At 41.8% G+C, this 23,431-nt stretch overlaps 2 protein-coding genes across 7 annotated transcripts in view; one reads left to right on the forward strand and one right to left on the reverse strand.

Moving 5' to 3' along the window:
• The window catches only part of TKT (transketolase), a 35,872-nt gene extending 18,056 nt beyond the window's left edge, over positions 1-17,816 (forward strand). For both annotated transcript variants that reach the window (XM_083421474.1, XM_083421473.1), the window contains exons 5-14: positions 2,155-2,346; positions 4,017-4,135; positions 7,733-7,926; positions 9,297-9,461; positions 10,877-11,033; positions 13,600-13,730; positions 14,358-14,441; positions 14,562-14,655; positions 16,241-16,363; positions 17,476-17,816. In XM_083421474.1, coding sequence (XP_083277600.1) covers positions 2,155-2,346; positions 4,017-4,135; positions 7,733-7,926; positions 9,297-9,461; positions 10,877-11,033; positions 13,600-13,730; positions 14,358-14,441; positions 14,562-14,655; positions 16,241-16,363; positions 17,476-17,663 — 1,447 coding nt within the window. In that variant the 3' untranslated portion in view covers positions 17,664-17,816. The remainder of the gene's footprint in view (positions 1-2,154; positions 2,347-4,016; positions 4,136-7,732; positions 7,927-9,296; positions 9,462-10,876; positions 11,034-13,599; positions 13,731-14,357; positions 14,442-14,561; positions 14,656-16,240; positions 16,364-17,475) is intronic.
• A 1,927-nt stretch (positions 17,817-19,743) lies between these two features.
• Positions 19,744-23,431, reverse strand: part of TMEM40 (transmembrane protein 40) — a 28,734-nt gene continuing 25,046 nt past the window's right edge. For 4 of the 5 annotated variants that reach the window (XM_083421918.1, XM_083421917.1, XM_083421920.1 and 1 more), the window contains 4 exons: positions 22,207-22,278; positions 22,049-22,123; positions 21,800-21,862; positions 19,744-21,362 (listed from right to left, as the gene is read on the reverse strand). In XM_083421918.1, coding sequence (XP_083278044.1) covers positions 21,343-21,362; positions 21,800-21,862; positions 22,049-22,123; positions 22,207-22,278 — 230 coding nt within the window. In that variant the 3' untranslated portion in view covers positions 19,744-21,342. The remainder of the gene's footprint in view (positions 21,363-21,799; positions 21,863-22,048; positions 22,124-22,206; positions 22,279-23,431) is intronic. The other variant, XR_014506700.1, reaches the window with a different exon arrangement.

The following is a 23,431-nucleotide window of genomic DNA, read 5'->3' on the forward strand; positions in this document are numbered from 1 at the left end:
AATACTTTCTAGGGCACACGGGCACACATTATTAGGCCTCTTAACAACCACAGCAGCCTACAGGAACAAATGAAGTTAGTTCTGTGAACTACACTAGGAGGGCTTGAATTTTGGTCTTAAAAACCTGCATTATGGAGCTGAATAATACTTGTCTGCAGCCCCGTTTCTCATGGTGTATGACTATGAAAAAAAGCTGTCCTCTCAGGGCACATTTATGTTAGAATCCTAAAACCAATATTAATCTGTGCTTAAGGTTCCAGTAATGTCAGACATAGCTTCTAAATGACTGTAATTTTGCATGGGTGCTGACAGAATCTTGCTGCAACAGAGCAAAGACCTATTTGGTCTAGCCGGTTAGATGCCCCATGGCAGCCCACAAGCAGAATATGAAGACATTTCCCACTATTGTTTCCAGCAACTGTATTTCAGTGGCGTCCTGTCTAAATCTGGAGGTAGCATATAGCCATCATAACTAGTGGCAGCTAATAGCCTTTTATATTCTATGAATTTGTCTAATCTGCTTTTAAAGCCATCTATGCTAGTGGCTGCTATCATATCCTGCAGCAGCTCATTCCATAGGCTCATTCCATAAAGGGAGGAGAGGGCTTTTTAATAAGATCAATACTTCCCACGATTCTTGGGGAAGGGGAGAAGCCATGACATTTAAGGCAGGCTTATGTCTGTAGTGCAAGCCTGATCGTATAGCAGGACATCGGAGAGTATCCACAAGCCTTGTGTGACCTGTCAAACTAAATCCCCAAATGCAGGCATAAATCTTGTGTCCATACTCCTGCGGATGGCAGCCATAAGAAATATGGCATAGCTAGCATAAAGCTTTTATCTGCACATGTGTAAGTTTTCTGTGATTACTTTGACACAGCCCTAAAAAATTGTGTTTTCTTCCTCCTGTCTTCAAAACTGACTCATTATTTTAAATTAGATTTTAAAATTATGTTTTGGTGACTATTTTCCAGAACACATTTGCTGAATTGCTGGTAGAAACAGAAAGCTGGACTAGATGAGCCTTTGTCTGATTCACCTTTTAGGCTCATAAACTTTATTTTATGTCGCATCCAGTACTATAAATCACTTAAGCTTTTCCAGTATAGATGAGTCACAAACCAACACAAACAAGACATTTGGATTGACCCATCTAATGAGGATTGTATACTTTCTCTCTGATTAAAGGAATAAATCAAAATACACTGGCTGCCAGAACAGAAATAACCCAAGACATCTTAATGCCTTTAGTATCATACACCCAGAGAGCATGCTTTGGAAACATAGCAACCTTTCTCAAACTTGGGTCCCCGGATGTTGTTGGACTACAACTCCCATCATTCCTAGCTACCAGGACCAGTGGTCAGGGATGATGGAAGTTGTGGTCCAATAACATCTGGGGACCCAAGTTTGAGAAGGCCGTGTAATAGTATGCGAAGTGCACTCATTCTGGTTGTAGCAAAGTCAGCGGTGGGAAACTTAAGGCCTTTCAGATGTTGCTGAACTAGAAACTTCTGTCCAGCATGGCCATTGTTCACAGATAGTTGGCATTGTAGTCCAAGGGCATACGGGCAGCCACAAGTTTCCTGCCCCTGTCCTAATGGTGAAACCGAATGTAACGGCAGCAGGTCTGTGTTGAAATCCAGTTCTTCCCCAGCCACACAGGAAGCTGGGGATGGTGACAGGGTCTGAATTTAAGAATAAAAGGAAGTGATATACCGGACTTTCACATGGCTGTCACTTGAAGTTTTTTTGATACCAAAAGTCTGTCAGGCTAGGAAGCATGTGGCTGGCATGATGGGCTGTGCCCCTGACTGCCTTTTGCTCCTAAGATCCAAACCTATTTTCTCCAGATACACAAATGTACTGCTGTAACACCTAACTAGGTTATGTAATAATGATGCAACAAAAATGGTAGAAAGAAAGGAAAGTACTCAAAAGCAAAATTCCTCAGAGGGCTGAAGCATGTTATAGGCTTTGAAGAAGAGCCAACAAAATCTATGTAGGAAGAGTGTCATTAAAGGCAAAATGTTTCATTGGGGCTACCGTTGTATTGTCCATACTGTGTAGGCTTATCTGCAAAAGTGTTTTTCCTCCTTTGTCAACTTACGATACTGAATATTTAGTCCCTGCTTTTTGTTGTTCAATGCGCAGCTACCGTGTTTATTGTGTCCTCGGTGATGGAGAATTGTCTGAAGGTTCAGTTTGGGAGGCAATGGCCTTTGCTGGGTTCTACAAGCTGGATAATTTGGTTGCTATTCTTGACATTAACCGACTTGGACAAAGTGACCCTGCGCCTCTGCAGCATCACGTTGAAATCTACCAAAAACGTTGTGAAGCCTTTGGGTATGTATGTATGTATGTATGTATGTATGTATGTATTTGAGAAATATATGATGTCTTCAACCTTGGTTGCTCTGTGCTCTTTTCAATTTGTGGATTGGGTCCGGAGGATCATTAAATGCAGAGTCAAAATCTCTATGGGCAGCAGTCTTCCCACAGGGCTCTCTCGCTGAAGGAAGAGGGCATTTCCCCCCTGATTCCTCCCCCAAATTTCCTGTGCTCTCTGAAAAGCTGCTCCAGAGTGTCAGGATACAGAGTGCATGGAGCTACACGGAGAAGGCAGATTTGGTGAAAATCACCTTGCCTTCTTCATGCACTGGGAGCCTCCACTGAATCTCAATCCCTTCCACAAACAGAGACGTCTGCATCCAACTTGGAGCCATGATAGTCAATATAAAGGGATCATAAATACAGAAAAGTAAAGGCCAATACAGGTTGTTAAATTTTGTCCAGGAGTCAGTCTGTTCTTTCATTTGAAGAGCACAAAATGGCAAGGAAGCTTTTTTTTTATTTGTCTAGCCGTTGACAGTCATGCTTTCATAGCGTTTATTTCTGGCTCTGTTGAAATTTGTCACATTTGAGGAAACTGGCTATTTCCTCACTCCTTAAAACGCTTAAAGGCCCCATTGAACTATTTGAGTCTGTAGGTCTCATAGGTGTTGCCTCTGTTTCAGAAAGGACTTATTGTTATAGATTCTTGTGTCCTTAACAAGTATTCTAGACCTTGCTTTAGTTTATAGTTATTTTAATTAAGAGAATGTGATAGTAAGTGGAAAAAGTAAAAACTTATTATTCAGAGAGATAATTCTTGGTTTTTGCAAAGGTCCTTTATGCTTATGAATACTTGGAAGATATTTATCTTTTAGTCCATGACACATTCTTGCCTAATATTCTTAGCTACTGGTGTGGTGTAGTGGTTAAGAGCGGTAGTCACGTAATTTGGGTAACCGGGTTCGCGTCTCCGCTCCTCCACATGCAGCTGCTGGGTGACCTTGGGCCAGTCACAGTCTCTCAGCCCCACTCACCTCACAGAGTGTTTGTTGTGGGGGAGGAAGGGAAAGGAGAATGTTAGCCGCTTTGAGACTCCTTAAAGGGAGTGAAAGGCGGGATATCAAATCCAAACTCTTCTTCTTCTTCTTTTATTATTCATTTATAAAGGTTAGGCTGAATATGCTAGGACTAAAATTTGCTACTGTTCAGCTACTGTTCAGCGTGCCATAAGTCAGAGACGAAGTCGAATAAGCTAAGGCTACAAGCCCAAGTGCAACATTTTCTGATTCTGACATGTCGCTGGGATCCAGAGAACTGTGTGCTCATTCCTAAGCATCCAGGAGAGCTTGGTCTTAATTTCTTTCAAACTGCAGCTCCCCAGGCCACATGGTAAACTACTGAGGAGTTTGATAAAGCGAACTGTGATACAGCTTGGGCTTTGCTGTTCAAAAAACATAGCAAAACATCTCATTGGGCGTGCCAAGCCCTTTGGTGCACTTAAGCTATTCTTTGGATCTTAGCTGCATCTTGCAACAAAAAATGCCGTAGTATAGCTTATTAATAATATATAACTATATGTACCAGTTCAGTGCTTGCTTTTGCTTATTCGGCACGGAGCTCTTATAAAAAGCTTTGCCTCTGCAAATCCTTTTAAAAGCTAATCTGTTTGTTTGCCTTCCTAGCTGGCATGCTATCGTCGTCGATGGGCACAGTGTGGAGGAACTGTGCAAAGCCTTTGGCCAGGCCAAACATCAGCCAACTGCAATTATTGCCAAGACTTATAAAGGCAAAGGAATAACAGGTGATGCCAGGCGGCAGACTTTTCAGCTGAGCAGCAGCTACCGCTATGATTTGCTTGTTAATAGTATTTTTAGCCACTTTTTTTTATTAAGGATAAGGATGATGATAAGGAATTACATAGTGCTTTCATAACACTTATATTGTCATGTAATCCTTACAGCAACCCTGCATTAACGTTAACGCTGTTTTGCTGAAAGGGGTCTGAGACTGAAAGGGTGGTTTGCCTATGGCCACCTAGTAAGTTCAAGGCAGATGTGAGATTCAAAAGCAGGGGTTTTCTGACTACAAGTTCAGTCTTTTCATCACTATGCTACACCAACTATCACATTTATTTCTCATATATATATACACATATACATAAACATATATATATACACACACACATATATATATACTCATATATATGAATGAGAGAGAAATAAATGTGATAGTTGGTGTAGCATAGTGGTGAAAAGACTGAGCTACAAGTCAATATATATACTGCTTGATTTCAGAAAACCTCAGATTATATGTCAGTGTCATTAATGATCCCAGTAAAAGATGCTTACGCCATATCACTAAGTGTGAAAGGCTTGATTTCCCCCAGTAAGACTTCAGTGTGGACCAGTTCTTTGAAATCAGTTCCTCACTCAAGCTGAAACACCTACTAAACATTTCTGCATTTGCAGGTGACTAAAATGGCAAGATGGCTGACACCTTATTACAGGGTGGCATGTCGCCTTCCAGACATTGCAGGAGTACAGCTCCCTCTATCCCTGAGCGTTGGTCAGTGGCATAGCTAACTGCTCGAGTGCCCGGGGCGGCGCAAATGCCCTGCACTCAGGGCCACTGCAAGCCGCTGCTGCGCAGAACCTCCACAGAGTCCGCAAGCCCCACATTGCTGTTTCACGCAGCGTGGAGTCTGCAGGTGTCTGAGCCACCACGTCACAGGAGAGATGTGTGGCTCAGGTGTGCTGCAGGTCAGGCCCCGCGATCACCACCCTCAGTGATGAAACCTGGGGTGACCTGCATTCACCGCACCCCCTTCCTACATCACAGGCGTTGGTCATGTTGGCTGGGGTTGAAGGACGCCATGTTGTCTATCCCTGCCTATAAGGTGACACAGTATGTGCCATAGTGGGAAAGACTAGATCTGAACTCTAAGCCTTTTCTTTTCACACCAAGCTTCAGCTGTAAATTATTGTGTATATCAACATAACCCATTGCTATATCTGATGTTATTTAGCCAGATTTGTGTACACCACGAAATCAAAAGCAAATCAAAACACTAAACAAACCTGATTAGCATACCTCAGGACTTGAATAATAGTCTTCCACACAAATTATATAAAATGTGATCAATCTGGGACATTAAGCAGAAATATTTTTTAAAGCCCTGTTCTTAACAGAGCATAACTCATTGATTATTGTAAAGGAAAAGCTTTTTGTGCAATAAACACGGTATAATAATAATAATAATAATAATAATTTTTATTTATTTATTTTATTTATTTATACCCCGCCCTCCCCAGCCAAAGCTGGGCTCAGGGCGGCTAACAACAATCAAAACAATCCAACATTCTAAAAACTTTTCACCATAAAATCAATCAAAAACAAATTGATGGCAACCAGCAAGCAAGACCCTGTGCAGATTGCCAGAGGAGGGGGTCAGGCTGCGCCCTGACCAAAGGCCTAGTGGAACAGCTCTGTCTTACAGGCCCTGCGGAAAGATGTCAAGTCCCGCAGGGCCCTAGTCTCTTGTGACAGAGTGTTCCACCAGATTGGTGCCACAGCCGAGAAAGCCCTGGCTCTAGTTGAGGCCAGCCTAACCTCTCTGAGGCCTGGGACAAAAATGTCAAGCATGGTGCTGAGATGTAAAGCTAAATAAAATAGAAGTTTAGGCTCAATTTAAGGGGGATGAGGGAAGAAGAGTGGGCTAGCATAAAGGAGAATGCCTGTATATGTACTTCCATATTCCTGAGAATGGTTATGGTCCAAAAATTAAGCCATCAGGAAAAGTGAAGTGTGCAGTATTCAAACCATAAATCAATGTACTACTTCAAGAGAATCACATGGACATTTTTTTAAAAATTCAGTAGTTGTTAAATATGAATGAGATGCTCACTCATATCATATATTTATATCAAATGAAGTTTGAGTTACCCTTCAAAATATATCTTGTGCTTTTTCTCCTGCTTCACGTTAAGTAATCTGCCACTTTTTGGTAAATAGTAGGTAGGAATCGTCTTCTGTTTGGCTCTTCAGTATGAATTGTGAGCTGTCACAAGTGGCAGGACACATCAAATGTTTCATTAGCCGTGCAGCGGAGATCTTTGTGCTCCTCGTGCCTGCTTGGCAGTCTGTGCCTATTAAAAGTTAAATAAAGCCCAGGCACATCTGCTGAATTTGGATACGTGCAAGGATGTGAATTCCTTTCTGCTCTGGTAGAGAACCAGCTGAAATCACAATGAATAATGAATCTCTTTGCGCTAGGCAACTGGGGGTTTGTGCCACTATGCATTTATCATGTATTCCCCCCTCCTCCCCATTATGTTACATTTTTAATCTTGTGCATCCATCAGCTGGCTTAAGCCATTTCAAAAATAGCTAAATAAACTTAGGATATTTGTCATTTTTCAGGAACAAATGCTGCCATTCTGTGAGACTTCTGTATGGCGAAAAGAATCCAGTATTTAGCTCCTGTTACTGTGAGAGCTCAGTCTGTCTGATGCTCTTTCCCGAAGCAAAGAGACGTTTCGTGCTTGCACAGAGTGCCTGCTTATTCAGGTCCTTAATTACAGAATACCTAGCATGTCATTATTGCAGTCAAGGTTATTGATTTGCTGGCTTGATTTTATTCATTTACTTGAACACATAGTGCACCCTGCTCCAAGGGTTTAGCTAACAGTATTGCAGAAGCAAAATTGTGATGATCGTGTTGCAGAGGCTCATGATCTAAAGAGGACTAAGAGAGGCCAAAAAGGGATAATAGCAATATGCATTTATGTTGTAATTGAACTGATGCAGATGTGTGTGTTATATTGGCATTCTAGTGGGCCCAAGCACCAAAGGAGATTATTCTAGAAAGGAGGTGACGAGAAGCTGAAGGGAGGAATTACTAGGACTATATTTTTATTAATTGATTGCTAGGTCCTTGGAGAAGCTCAGGAATCTCCTTCCCAATTTTAAACTCAAAGGAGTTCTGTGAAGTAGGTCAGGCTGAATGATAGTGACATTGGATGGGGGGGGGGGGTAAGTGGGGATTTTAACCCAAGTATTTCCAGTCTTAGGATGACACTCTCATGACTGGCTCAGCATCAGCATCTTTGAATAATTGAGCTGGGAGTATAATGGGGAGGGAGAAGGAATTTGGCTGTAGGAGCATCAGGGAAGAGTATGTCAGGAGACTTTCTGCAGGATCAAAGGAATACAGTAACAGGAATGAGGCAGGCTAAGGCATTGGTAGCTTAAACCTCATAGGAAGATGTTTGCATTTGCAAATAACCTTATTAGCTTACTTGGGCCTAACTCAGAAGAAGCTGCTGATTTTGGCACTTTGAGAAAGTGTATTGTATTTAACTTATTTCCTTTTTTTAATTATGTGTATGGTAATCCGCAGGTGTTGAGGATAAGGAAAACTGGCATGGCAAACCTCTTCCCAGAAACATGGCTGAGCAAGTCATTTCAGAGATTGATGATAGAATCCAGAACAAGAAAAAGCTTTCTCCAGCCCTTCCGCAGGAAGATGCACCAGTTGTCAGTATCAGAAATGTCAAGATGCCTTCACCACCGAATTATAAGTTGGGAGAGAAGGTATGGTGGTGTTTCTCTGTTCTCCTCAAGCAATTCTAGCTTAGGTTTATATTTGTGATTGGAAAGGTGCTTTTGCTCACTATTCTGGGAACTGCGTTTTTTATGGAGTTGATTAATAAGAATAAACAACTTTCAGTCCAGAATTCTGTAAAATATTCCAGATGACATTCAGCTGCCTACTCAGTGGAGTTCCAATTGTAATTAATTCATCATAGTAGCAAAATGCCCATTCCAAATGTCACACCTTTTGGGAGAAGAGTAAATGCTATTTCAAACTATTGAAGATGAGCCAAACTTGATCTTGTACATGTGAGTCTCAAAGCAAATGTTTTACTTCATGCCTGTTTAAGGCCATAATTCTAGTGAGTCACTTCTAAGGTAACTGCTAAGAATGGGACTTGTGGAGCCATCACACATGAGATGCCTTTTGCATTCAGGATGGCTACAAGTGAAGGCCGCATGTTCCTACTTCAGACTGGAAGGGATACATCCTGATCAAATTTGGTTGCCATTTTTAGACCCAGGTAGACTTCTTGTTTCTTTAAGAATGAACCAATGTAGAGAGTTTGTCTGTCCCTCTTGTCTAGTAGTGGCAAAGTCACAATACTGGTCAGTTGTCTCCTTCACCTGCTGTGATGCAGAGCAAGTTATAGCTGTCAGGCAGCTGAAGTAATGCAGCAAATGGGAGAAGAAAAGGAAGACTTACCAGTCTCTCTCCCTGTCGTCAGATTTGAAGAGCATGGAAATCTTACCTGAGCCTGCAGACAAAAACCTTATGGAAACTCTTAGATGCCAAAGTAAACAGAGACAGAAGGAGAAACTCATGCAAGGGTGGTTTGGGGTTTCCACTTCTCTAGGGATTTGCTGGTTGTGTTCCCATGGCTAGCTTTTAGTCAAGTAAAGGACGACACTGCACTTGGTGTGACTGTATGAAGACAATCTGGCTTCTCTCAGCACAGTTTCCCCTGAGGCCTTTTCTTAGGTCTTTCTGCTTCAGCTGTGATGTGTTTGATGACTAGAGGTATAAAGACCCTTGTACTACTAGCACAACACCAGAAAGCTTGAAGTTAACCAGGATTGCAAGGCCATATTATAGATGCTTCAGTTAGCTATGATAATCTCTATGCTTAGGATCAGAATGGTAAACATTTAAAATGTTGGCCCCAAGTATGAGGTACTGATGTGACATACTATAACATACAGGGGAGCATTAGAGATTCTTTGAAACTCTTCAGTGTAATATTGGTCATGCAGAGTTTTGTCTTGGACTCATTTTCGAAGGTTTTTATTTATGTGGTTTGCAACTGCAGCATAACAGAATAATTGAACATAATGAAAACGGGGCATCTATGTCCTTTTCCTCTCCACAGTTTGCTACTCGCAAAGCTTATGGCTTGGCCCTTGCCAAACTGGGCCATGCCTGTGACCGTGTGGTTGCTTTGGATGGGGATACCAAAAATTCCACTTTCTCTGAGCTCTTCAAAAAAGAGCACCCCAGCCGTTTCATTGAATGCTACATCGCTGAACAAAACATGGTAAGGTGCTTTGTTTGGGTGTTTCTTCGCTTGTTTCTTCCTTCAAACTAAGCAGGGGTTTTTTGGATAAATTCTCACTCTGATAATTAAACCATTGCCATTACCCTACCTTTATAAATAAGGTTTCGTATTCAACTAAGTCTTCCTTGAAGCAGACCCTTTGAAATCAATAGACTCAAATTCGTGCTGTCCGTTGATTTTGGTGACTCTCCTCTGAAGATGACTTGGTTAGATACAATGTCCTAAAGAGCTTCGAGCAGTGGTTCCCAACCTTTGGGGGGGGGCATGCCCCACCTAAACATCTCTAAAATCCTGATCCTCCCCAGTGACATATAATTATTATTAGAGTGGTACCTCAGGTTAAGAACTTAATTCGTTCCGGAGGTCCGTTCTTAACCTGAAACTGTTCTTAACCTGAGGTATCACTTTAGCTAATAGGGCCTTCCGCTGCCGCCGTGCGATTTCTGTTCTCATCCTGAAGCAAAGTTCTTAACCCGAGGTACTGTTTCTGGGTTAGCAGAGTCTGTAAACTGAAGCATCTGTAACCTGAGGTACCACTATACTGTATTCAAAAAGGGAACTCCTATTCATGTGGGGGAAGCTAAAAGGCCATTAACTTGGTCTAACTCATTCTCAAATTGCCCCCCTTAAAAATCAAATTGCCCCCCGTGGGGCGTGTGCCCCACGTTGGGAACCACGGGCTTAGGGTTTCTAGGTGCACTGCAACATGCAACGGCCATGTTGATTCAAGGGCACATTTCATAGTGCATCACCCCCATAGTTCTCCTCCTCTTTCAGCCCCATAGTTAACCTTCTCTTTGCCTCCCACCTCTTTCAGAGCATCTCCTGCCCTGTTTCTCCTTTCCCTCAGGCCTTGGACTGCTTGCTGCTGCTCTCCCTATATCCAGCCTACCATTGTCAGAGAGCTTCTGCTTCAGAGCTCTGCATATCAGGCTGCTGCAACCAGAACCATTACTTCTAATTTCTTGAGGAGCTTAAGCACATTTCATGCACCACAAACATGTGCACGAGAGCAGGTTGCACTGCTATGATCATTCTGCCGGCACACGTAACTCTAATTTCCTTTCCCACTCCTCTATGCACTCCAGCTCTATTAGTCAATTAGTGACGTAGCAATTGGAGCAAGAGCATGGAGACCAAGTTCATTCATCCATTAAACTTACCATCTGATCTTGAGTCACTCCCATCTTTCTCTACCTTGTTGTAAGGATAACATAGGGAGACGGGAAGAGCTTTGTATACTGTCCTGAACCTCTCCTCGGAGGAAGAATATAAATATATAAAACGTATATAGTTTATATAGGTATAAAACATTTAGCTAACTCAGCATGTAGCACTCACATTTTGCTGGAACTGGTTAATCCGCTCTTCCCCTCCCCCCCCCCCAATTACAGGTGAGCGTTGGTGTTGGTTGTGCAACCCGGGACAGAAACATTGTGTTTGCCAGCACCTTTGCCACATTTTACACCAGGGCATATGATCAGATCCGCATGGCAGCAATTTCCGAGAGCAACATCAACCTCTGTGGATCTCACTGCGGTGTATCCATTGGTAAGCGTCTTCAAATTTATTCAGCAAATTGCCTTAGTCTCCCAGATGCAGGCACACAGACCCATGAAGTGGAAGTAATTTCAAAATTCTGTAGGAATCTCCCCCCCCCCACCTTATTATCATAGTCTACAAATTTTATTCTCTGCTTTTTATTTGATATCACTTGTTGCATCATAGAGGAAATGAGGCTTGTAAAACTGATGGTCTGCTAAGTCCTTTGACCAAAGTGTACTTTTCAAACCTCACATAGTTGATCTGCCTACAATAGACATTCCATGTATACATTAGAGACAAATAAAGTGAGTTTTGGATGTATCAGAGATTGTTCCAACATGTGCTAGAAAATGCTGTGTGTTCTCATTTAGTTCCAAATGACCATTACACTTTACCATTGTGTCAACGTGCAGGACGCTCTGGCTATACCCAACAAAATTAAAACAGCAAAGCAAGCTTTTCCCCCAAGCTTTTATTCTATTATTGCTATATGGATAATGACCTTGTTTGTACATAATACTAAACCAGACTATGACTTAGCAAGAATAAGCAAGCATGTGGGTGCCCAGCATGAAAACTGATGCACTTTGTCATTCCCCTGGTTCTGCTGCACTGCCATGAGCCAAATACATGCTTTAATTTAGCATTTTGTGTAAACTTATGCTTGTGGTTAGTCTCACTCCCAAAAAACCAGAACTTATACCAAGCAAAAACCTTGGTTATTTGGGGGAAACAAGCCTCAAGTCTGTTTTCAAACGTAACCCTAAGCCAAACCCTGGTTTAGCTACAAGCAGTGCAATAGCATGACCAGAGATAAGCAAAGTAGCCATAATTTTCTCTCTGGGTACCTGCATGCTTGCTCATTTGCCTTAGGGGTGTGTGCAAATTGGGTTATTATGAACAGTGTTTTGTCTCATAGATATGAGTATTAATCACCTTTGCCACCAGCTGCCAAATCTTTGGGAGCAATATTGTTCCTTCATAGCTCATTGACAAAGTGTATGGTTCAGTAATGATACCATACTAAAAGCTGATTAGAACTGCAAGTGGCTTATCACAAATTTCTTCTTAAATCTGAGCTTTGGAAAGCGCAGTGGAAGTTTCCTTATTGGCTTAAGAGTTGCTCATGCTGCACTCAGAGTTTGCACTGGAAATGTAAGCAGTGAAGCCTGAACAGTTTGGCAGTGGTTCAGGAATTTTCAGCTTGGGCTTTGCTATACTTGTCTCTCAGTGCTGTCGCATGGTCAGGTTGCTCGCTTTAGCCATTAATTAGCCTCAGATTCTTTCTAACACCACTTGCCACTTGCGCTTCTCTTCAAAGAATTTCCAGTTGCTTCTTCAACAGTACAGTGAAGCCCTCTTTTAAGTACAGGTGCCAGTGTATATTTCAGTGCACACATTCTATTACTGTTTGTAGGGTGGGACATGTGCTTTTGTTTTTTGCACATGCCAAGATCTTATTTCAGTAGAACTCTCACAGCCATCAGGATAAAAGCTTCGCCTACTTCTGAAGTGTGTGTTTGTATGTAGGAGACTGCAGGTTTAATCCTTGCCCTTATCAGGAATGGGATCTTAAGTTCCAATGATGAGAGAAACCTCTACCCCCTCAAGTTTATTAAAATGCAGAGATGCACAACCGACTGGGGCTTTTTGGGGTCCTTGACTAAATAGGTATATATATATAAAGAATGTGGTAGTGCCATTTCCATAACACTCACTGCATCCTGTGTGGCAATTGTACTGAAACAGGAAGCAGACACTTTCCCACATTTTTTTAAAAAATGACTTTGGAGCAGCCCTCTGGCTCCTTTTTGAGGCAGACAGTGTTCACAAGTCAGTTCAACCAAGCAGAAGCTGGAAAAAATGTACTCAGTTCTTCTAACTGGTTTCCTGTAAATACTTTTCTTTTCCACCAGAAGGGCACACATTCATCCACAGCTCTTCCTACTGCTGGCTCTGGAGGGATTTGAACTGTGCCATTCACTGCTCTACACCCCCTCCCCAAATATATCCCTAATTATCATGCATCTCTCTGTGGGTTTCATTAAGCCAATCTTTGCTGAAAAGTAAGCTTCTTATGACCTTCAAGTGCCCCCTCCCAGGATGGGACATTCTGACAGAATCATGAATTCTTTTGTGTTCCACCAATAATTGAGACATGCCTACTGTCACCTTGTACATTTTTCTTTTGCCTGTTGGCTAAAATTGTGTATTTATTTCCTTTCATTTCTGTACTCATGTATGTAGCTCCATATCCCTTCTCATTCTCCTTTTGCCTCTGTGGTAGTGGTGGTTTAGTTTCTGCTTTATTGTTTTAGTTACCATTTACGTCTGCATTTTTCCATGATTTTTCTTTATAACCCTAGTTTTCTTTCTTTTTAGTTTCCTTCTATCTTCTTTCTTTGCTATTTCCAAGTTTAAGCAGAAGAGGGTAGGTAGCCTTCCATGTCCTGTGAGTGCCTTGTATTTATTTTGGATGCCTTTTGTTTTAAGAAGTCTACAGAGAAGTTTGTTCACTTTTCAACACTGATATTTTTCTTTCACCCCCCACCCCATACCATCTCTTTTCTAGGTGAAGATGGACCTTCACAGATGGGGCTGGAAGATCTGTGCATGTTCCGTGCCATTCCTAATTCAACTGTATTTTATCCTAGTGATGCTGTATCCACTGAAAAGGCAGTGGAATTGGCTGCAAATACAAAGGTCTGCAACTCTTCCGCAGGGTGCTTGCTTGGGAGTTTTAGAGCAGGGGCGGGGAAACCTGCTGGCCCTTCCCATTTGGCCTGCAAGTTCATTTCAGGCAAGCCTTACACCTGACATCATATATGACATCAGATGGAGGATAGGTAACGTTGGGACTCCTCATTGTGCAGCACTTCCCAAGTGCAGTGGGCATTAGGAAGGAAATGTGCAAGGGACTTTTGACAGGCGTCAATCGCCTGGCATCCTCATGACCTCAGATGATTGACAGTTGCTGCATAGGGATGGAGAAAAGATAAGGACCCATTACTGCCTCCAAATCTGAAGTTTGCTCTCTTCTGTTGCAGAGGCATATAGGGAAGGGTGTTCATTGCTGTGAATTTGTCAGAGTTTCCTTGTTGGTTGGCTGTTTATTTCATTCCATTGATACCCCACTTTTCTTCTCTCATGGAACCCAAGGTGTCATGCTTATAATACCTAGGTGGTCACCCATCCAGAATTAGACACACTCAGCTTTAAAAAGACTAGTTTTGATGTTTGGATTTTTAAATGCCTTTTTCCCGTTTTGAACTTTAATTCCATGGGCTATTGTGGGTGTTACAATCTATCCTGTGTTCATTTTGAAAACAGGGCATCTGTTTCATACGAACCAGTCGTCCAGAAAATGCTGTGATCTACGGCAGCAATGAAGATTTCCATGTTGGACAAGCCAAGGTGAGCGCCATTTTGAAAGTTGCTAAAAGATTTGAACTACAAGAACGTAGTCATTGAACATTGTGATTTTTACTAGCTTTTCCCAGTAAATCTAATTCTTTGTTTTACTGTTGTTATCAGGTGGTATTCAAGAGCAAAGATGACCAGGTCACGGTTATTGGAGCAGGAGTAACTCTGCACGAGGCACTGGCTGCAGCTGAGCAACTGAAGAGAGGTGATTACACCAAACTCTTTTGAGAAATGCACACCAGCCATCTTGTAGGGAAGAACATGAGGGCTATAAAGGGCGGGGGGCGGGGGGGAGACAGGAAATTCTTTAGAAGTGTAATCTAATTACTACATCTTTCCTTGGAGCCTTAAGTCTATTTATAAAAAAAAACCAAGAAAAAAGTTAGTTTAATATATAAAATCAAACCCAAACATGTACCTTATCTGTAGCAACGTAGCCCTGGTACAAACAATCGAAACTGGTTAAGAGACTGGGAATGTGATATAGATTTGCATGGCCTCTCTTCCTTGTGAATTTCCATGGTTTGTTTAACAATGGTGTAACATTACGCCACTAACATCACTGTTAAGAATAGCTAACTGGATTCCCTTTTGACAGGGACTGGTGAATCTGATGCAAACTGGTTCTAAAGACTTGAGGTCACCCTGGTTCGGAGTAACTATGATCAGCCTCAGTGCAGTGCATGTACAAGACGAACCATGCATGAAAGGGAAGGAGGGAAAGGAGAAGTCAGTGAGCATGTGGTATATTGATTAGGAATACAGTCATACCTCGGGTTAAATATGCTTCGAGTTGAGCGCGTTCGAGTTGTGCTCCTTGGCAATCTGGAAGTAACGGAGTGCGTTACTTTCGGGTTTCGCCGCTTGCGCATGCGCAGACGCCGAAAATGCCGCCACGCACATGCACAGAAGCGGCAAAAAGTGACACGTGCACGCACAGATGCGCTGTCGCTAGTTACGTTTACCTCTGGATGCGAACGGGGCACCGGAACGGATCCCGTTCGTATCTAGAGGTACCACTGTATTGCATCTGCACAAGATCTTACTAGATGGATAGTCCTGGATAAGTAAACCATGGTTTGCTTCACAGTAGATGAAATGTCACCTTTCCTGAAACATACAGGTTGCACCATACCTGAACACTTTCAGTTACAGGCTACCTAACTGGCAGTAGTTCACATATTCCCCATCCTCATTTTATTCCTTGAAAGACATGTGTTGCTACTCATTTCACTGCAGATATCATCATTTTAGTATCGGAAGTGTACTGGGCCATGATTATCCAAGACTCCTGGCATTCTCCAACATAACCTCTGGTGGAATAAAGGAAATCTCACTATTGAGAAGTCCACAAGATGAGAGTACTATTAAGTTAATGCAATTATAGCCATTGGATAAATGAGCAGGCAGCTGTGCTTTAAGAAGACTGAAGCTGAATGATGACCTTGTGCTATCTAGTTCTTTAGATATTCCACAAGCTAGTTTCTGGGTGGCTTAATTCTTCTGGAGATCAATTATCATAGTAAAGGTCCTTGGAAGTGGGTCATGAGTGTCCTCATTCTAGGGAATGACAAAACGAGAAAGTAAGGCTTACGCTTACTTATCAGTCAGCTTCTTTTTGACTTATATTCTGCCCATTCTTAGAACCAAATACTTAGTGGTTTCAAAGACCCCCGTTGGAATGCTTTAATAAATGTGTATGAAATGTTAAACATTAGCAAGTCCCCTCTCCTGTGTTTTGTTGAGCCACATGCTCTGGTGCATAATTCTGTTCCCATTCTTTTTCTCAGAAAAAGTTTCCATCAGAGTGATTGACCCATTCACTATAAAACCTCTGGATAAGAAAACTATACTTGAAAATGCAAGAGCAACCAAAGGCAGAATTATCACTGTGGAAGACCATTACTATGAAGGTAGGTCAACACACATGATAACAAAGGGAAAAAATTTGGTACTGTATATACGGTATGTCTCTGCTGTGGGTGTCCATTTTTTGTTTGTTTTTAAATTCCTCTTCTGTGCTGTTTCCTAACTTTGGAGGTTTTTTATATTTTGTATATTGCATTGGACATACATGGAAGGTGATTAATAACGATGATGAGAAATACATGGACACTGATTATTTCTAGTTCCTGTGCTTCAGCTCTACCTATACATGGTACAGACACCTAGAGAAATGAAAGAGATTTCTCTCATGACTATCCTAGCTTGACAATCCTAGCTTGGGTGTGCTCTTGCAACAGTTAAACATTGTTGTGTTGGAGTTGCATTTCCTGCTGTTGTAGTGGAGCTGCTGGCTTTCCAGATATTACTCTATTATCCCTGTCCATTAGTTGGTTGGGGCTGATGGGGGGTCCAACATCATCTAATAAGCTACATATCAAAGACATTGTTTCCTCTATTTCAGATATTCAGGGTAGGAGCGCCATTAGTTATATAGCCAAAATGGCACCATCCTCGCAGAATGGGGAGGTATCAGCAGGCTTGGGTGAACCCCAACATTCCCATAAAAAAATTCTTTGGGGGGGGGGAATAGCTAAGGAACCTCAAAGGTGTCCATTGAGGAATGAACAAGCTCATTGTGCTCAGAATGCTGATTGTTTGCTGTGGAGGGGCGGGGAACGATATAATGGAATGGAATTTTGTGGAGGAAAGCATAGCTAACTGACTGGAACACTAAAAAGGTGCACTCCACACTGCAACATTTTACCACAAGTCCTCCTTTAGACATTTATAAAATAGCATTTTTGTATCTGCTGTGTCTTCATGATCAACTACTCTACTTGGTTGGCTTGGATGGACTCTTGGAGATCAGTTGTCTTGATTGGGCATCAAAGCACTAATCCTCTTAGATGAAAAACTGTTTAGGCAAAAGCCTCTCATGGGACAAACAACTTTGCAACCTTTCCAATCCCTCTGAACTATCCAATTGTTTTCTTTTTAAATAGCTAGATTAAGCTGCTTACAAAGAAATAAAGCTTGTTAGCCTTGACTTATCATCCATTTGTATATTATCTTTCCCTAGGTGGCATTGGAGAAGCCGTCGCTGCGGCTGTGGTTGGAGAACCAGGGATCACAGTCTCTCGCTTGGCTGTGTCCCACATACCAAGAAGTGGAAAATCAGCTGAGCTGCTTAGGATGTTTGGCATCGATAAGGATGGCATCATCCAGGCTGTGAAGGTGGCAGTGTCCAAATCAAGGAATGCAGAGTAGATTGTGTTGTACACCCATTGTGTTCTGGGGCAGTGTGTTGGGATAAGGATGGTTAAAAAAAAGCCAAACACTGTAGCTTTCAAACAGGGTTGAAATTATATGCAGAGTTTTAATGGAAGAATTCTAATAAAAGTAAAAGTTTTGGGAGAAAAATCATGTTTGCTGTTTTGAACTGTTAGGATTTCTGGAAACCTACATGCTGATAAGGCAATAGCACATAACGTAAAACAGAAAGATCCAAGTAAATTGCTGTAATTTAATGTACCAAAATGATTTATAATGCTTCTCTCTTCTCCAAACACTTGTGAATTTTATGGCTGACCATAGGGCTTTGAATGTAGCACTGTGACATCTCAGTCCCTTCTTCTGTTTCTGTTGAGAAACTTTTCTCTCTCACATAACTGCCAGCTTGTCCAGAAATACTTCCCATTTGGCACAGTAGTGAAATATGATATACAGAAGCAAAGAGTTCACTTCAACTACCTGCTTCCTATGTTCAGGTGAAACATTTCCATGCACTGTATTTTCAGCCAAGAGTAGTGGGGCTGTTATTTCTTCCATCCTCCTCTTCCTCTATCGCCAGCAGATTCTGGTGTCCCTTTCCTACTTGCTGTCAGCCTCTGTCTCTGCAAACTGGCTGGAGACTGATGGTAGTTGGTTACTCATCCCTGTCTTAAATACTGACCAAACACACTTCTTGTGCATGTGCTGAGAGAAGAAAACATCTCCCATCAGTTTAGGAAGGCCAAGAGCCCGGGTTTTCTGTCCCTCGGTACTGTCTGCTTGAGATCAGTGCTGACTGAGCTGGAATATCTGGACTGAGTCTCTGGCTCACCCATCACTGATTTAAAACAAACAAGAACCCACAGACAGCATGTCCTTGGGCTTCTCTGAGGTTTATGATCTATTATTAGCCTGCTCAACCATCTGCGCTTGGAGCGAGGTGGAGCATGCCATCTCGAGTGTATGGGGAAATCAAACAGAGGTTAAGGGAGTGGAGGAGGAAACAGCAGCTTCTTATTATTTATTCATTATTTGTATCCTGTTCTTCAGCTGCAGAGTTCAGAGAAGCTTGCAGATTGCTCCCAGATGGTCTCCCATCTTGGGGCAGACCTACTTAGCTGCAGCATGTTTGTGCCTGTAGGTGTGTACATGGCTCCTATTGTCTCCCAGTGCAGTTCACAAAAGGGGTGTCCCTGAACCAGAATGTCATTCAGCAAGCCCAGCATGGGAAACTCCCTTGTTAGGGAATCAGATCATTGGTCCGTTTAACTCAGGGGACAACAAACTTTTTCAGAAGGCCGGTCCACTGTCCCTCAGACTTTGTGGGGGGCAGGCCTATATTTTTTTGGGGAAATTAAACAAATTCCTATGCCCCACAAATAACCCAGAGATGCATTTTAAATAAAAGGACATATTTACTCATGTAATATGCTGATTCCCAGACAATCCGCAGGCCGGATTTAGAAGGCGATTGGACCAGATCCAGCCCCCGGGCCTTAGTTTGCCTACCCATGGTTTAGCTTAACTTTGGCTACACTGACTGACTCCAGCTTCCCAGGACTCCAGGCAGAACATTCTCAGCCTTGCCTGGTGATGCCAGGGATGATAATGAGGTCTTCTGCATAAAATCAACTACTCTGCCTCTAAGCTACGTCTCTTCCCAGGCATGGGTCTGTTTGGTAGCGAGATTTCGCTTGCCTTTGGAAGCCAAAGGACGTATGCAACTATTTTATTTTGAAATATAATTCTGCTGTCTTCTATAAATGACATTTCAGGGCCTCGCATGAAAGTGTGGTGCCTGATCTGACTAGATGTGTGTAGCCATCATGTGCATTTGGATACACTGACCTCCTGCATCTACAGCAATCCTTACTTCTCAACTGGACTTTTGTGATTCTAAATGAAGTTATGATACTTGCAGAGGTAGGACCACGCACAAACAACAAAACAGAAAATCTAACTTGTCAACATCAACAGTAGCCTTTCATATGTATATCAATGTGACAACACAGCATCAATGCATTTTTTAAAGGACACAATTGAGACATCATTCAGGCCAGCATGAAATGACATAAAGTCCAATCATTTAAGCCATTGTTCTTTTGGCAGATACTTTTAATTAAACATAAATTATTATTAGTGAAATAGCTGGATTACATTAATACAGTTAAGAAGAATATTAGGAACTTCCGCCCACCTCCTAATTTTAAAAATACTTGCTCTTCCCCTATGCGTTTGATTCAGGGCATTTATTTCAAAATATTTCCCCAGATTTAGTAGGAATATTTCAAAACAATGGGCTTATGAGTTTCAGCTACATTTTGTGTTTTTTTTTACAAACTGGAAGTACCAATATTACCAGATCCTCCAAGTTTACTTTGCCATTTGAGCTCGTATTCACTTTTCAGAAAATTCCTTGCCACAGTTCCGCCCCCCCGAAACGCCTGTTTTTTAAAATTTGAAGTTGTCAAGATTGAAAACTGGAAGAGGTATTGAAGCTGAATTCTTGGTCAAATGGCCAAGAGAGAAAATAAGACCTGCCCAAAGCTATTAAACATTAATGAACTAAAGCAAATCAGGTATGTTCACACCAGAGTTTTTACTACTTTCATTATACAATAAAGACTTTGTTCCCTACTGTACAATTACACTGCCCAGCCTATTCGTTACCTTATCTTACCATGCCTTACCAAAACAAACAGTATCCTGATAAAGGTACAGTAAAATTTCTCACCTGAATGGAATGCATAGCATTGTGCTTGATGCCCCATGATCCAGATAAAGGCAGGAGCAACAGAAGGCTGCTCTTTGAAGAGATGGGGAAACACTGCACGCAAAATTACACCTTTGAAATCATGCTCAAGATATGGGCATTAGGATTGCCCATTGCTTGCATTATGTAGCATAACTTTTTCCTAAAGCATATCCCATGTGTTAGCCAGAAATGGGGTATCGTTCCTGTGACATTGGCAAGCCTTGTAGTGTAGATGACTGCAAATGGATGACAGGATGATAGGACAATGAAGAGCAAGAACCAGCCAAGGACGTGCGTAGAAGTTCCACCACAATGAATAGAAGCTGCCCCACAGTAATGGCTCATGGCTGCCACATGGAGGCCACTTCCAAGTTGTTCCACAGGCCAGCTGTGGTCATGCACAGTGATTACCAAGTGAACTAGCTTTTCCCACACAATCACAAATGACTTGAGAAACGTGTCTTGAAGCTATTTCACATACTACTCATCATATGAGCTGGCTCACGGAATATGTAAAGAACTTCCCATGACGTAGCCATGGGCTATGCACAGTCCTTTGTCCTGACCAAGTGTAGGGAAGGCGATTTCAGCCATAGATAAGAGCACCAATGTTCAGTGTTGGTGAGACCTGGTGCATGGTAGAATACAAGACGGAGTGGAAATAGCTGATATTCATTCACAAAGTGGGGTTGCAGCATACAGCCACAGACCCAATGAATACGAAAAGGCTGGCAACTTTTACATATATCTCTCAAGATACACCAAGGAAGCAAAGGATTCACTGTAAGCCTGATTCTTTTCTCCAACTGAGGAAATTTCACATTTGTATAGTTAACATATTATTTTACATTGGCCATAATAGCCTTGTAAACATCTTGTCAATATTAACAGGATCCACCCAGCTCTGTTGACACCTCCGATTTAGTTAATCTTTTTCAAACCTACACAATGACAAAGGGAGAGAGAGAAACTCGTCAGTATGATTATTTCAAAATACCACACATTGGTCTGTGGGTCAGAAAAGATAGCACTTCGATGTCACTTTCATGAGCATTTAATTTAGAAGTTTGAAAGAAGCAGGGATTTTAGAGGCAGCAGTCCCAATAGGCACAAGCCTGCTGGTTAAAAGCACGAAGAAGTCTGTGCTTTTAGTACTCTGTCTCTAAGGACCCTCAGGAAAGTTTACATGGGTCTCTCCTCAAAACCATGACAATCTTCGGAGATGACACACAATCTCCTAATCCTGAGCCCTTTTTTCCTGGGATGAATAGAGTTTTTCTATTAAAAAATGGCAAAACTACAACTATTATCTATGTGCTGTACCCAAATGATTCCACAGGGGTATATAAACACACATGAAGAGGGCAGAAGGTATTACCAGGCGTTCTGATGCTCTGAAGCAGGGGGATGAAACTTTCCAGGATACTTCTAATGCGGTGCACTGTTAGGGAAATGAAAGACAAATGGTTATATGCAAAGAAAACTGGACACGCTAATAGCTTCACTACAGCTCAAACTGTAATTTAAACATCAAATGAATGTTGGTATATTTTAAAGTTTATACCTAGGTATAAATACACGAAGCAGCTTATTTTGCTGTCTCAAGTGGTACATGTGAAACACTTACCTAGACCGAAATATATTCCAGTTGTTTCTAAGCCTGCGAAGGTCATCAAACCAATACCAAGGGAAACTGTCCAGTCTAAAAATATACATATATATGTTTGTATTACATTATGTTCTGTGTTACCCAAATGAAAGCAGTGCATTCCAGTTTTGATGTACCTTTATATCTGTAATAGCAAACCAACAAGGTTCCAATGGCAAAACAAAGAATGACAAAATGGAAGAATTCATCTGAAATGAGAGAGAAGAGAGGGGTCTTACATTCTTAAAGGATATCATAAAATCAAACTCAATGCCCCTATTGGCTGCAATTTAAATTTTTCCTGTACTAGTGAAGGTCATGTCCTTTTGGAATACATATGTTTGTGGAGGGTGGGGTAAGGGGATGATTACTCACATACTTTAGACCAACAGCCAGTACTTTCACTAACTGCACTGTACATATATATAATTTATGTATACTTTCCAGAGGCATCAACTCAAGTGAAGAACTTAAGTCAGCAACCTTCTTAGCCATATACATTATTTAAAATATGGAACTATGCTTTATTCCCACACAGCTAAAAACGCCAAGAATCAGCAATTAATTGTGAAGACTTTAAGCGAGTTTACTGCTTAATTACTAGGAACTTTATATATGGAAGTCCAAGACGGGAAGCCAATGATTATGCAATGTTGTGGAAAAGGCACTCTGTCCTACATGTGCTCACATGCAGTATTTATTTACTTATACAGTGGTACCTCGGGTTACATATGCTTCAGGTTACATACGCTTCAGGTTAGAGACTCCGCTAACCCAGAAATAGTACCTCTGGTTAAGAACTTTGCTTCAGTATAAGAACAGAAATCGTGCTCCGGCAGCGCGGCAGCAGCAGGAGGCCCCATTAGCTAAAGTGGTGCTTCAGATTAAGAACAGTTTCAGGTTAAGAACAGACCTCCGGAACGAATTAAGTACTTAACCCGAGGTACCACTGTATACTATTTAATGACAAAACAGTCTTTGAAGCTGTTTGCAAGTGTGTAAACCAATTACACAAGCATTAGAATTTAAACATCCATAATTAAACCACCACTACACTGTTTATTCACAATTCTAGGAATGAATTCTGGCATTTTTATCAGGTACCTGCACATGGGAGAACTTCTGGTTCACACTGAGCAGGTTTTGCAATTAAGGGCATGTGCATGTTAATGGCTTGAAAACACAGCTAGGCTTTTCCCCCTCGTGCATTTCAAGTTGCATTCTAAAGTGCTGTACGTGCTATGACCTGATTTGTTTCTCTGTGCCTGCAACCTCTCTGCCAAGTCCTATTCAACAGAGTTGTGGATGCACAATGGATGTCTGAAACACACGTCTCAGCTTAACCATGGCTTACTTCTTCAA

This window comes from Podarcis tiliguerta (assembly GCF_965153285.1).
Source record: "Podarcis tiliguerta genome assembly, chromosome: 2".
Taxonomy (NCBI): Eukaryota; Metazoa; Chordata; class Lepidosauria; order Squamata; family Lacertidae; genus Podarcis; species Podarcis tiliguerta.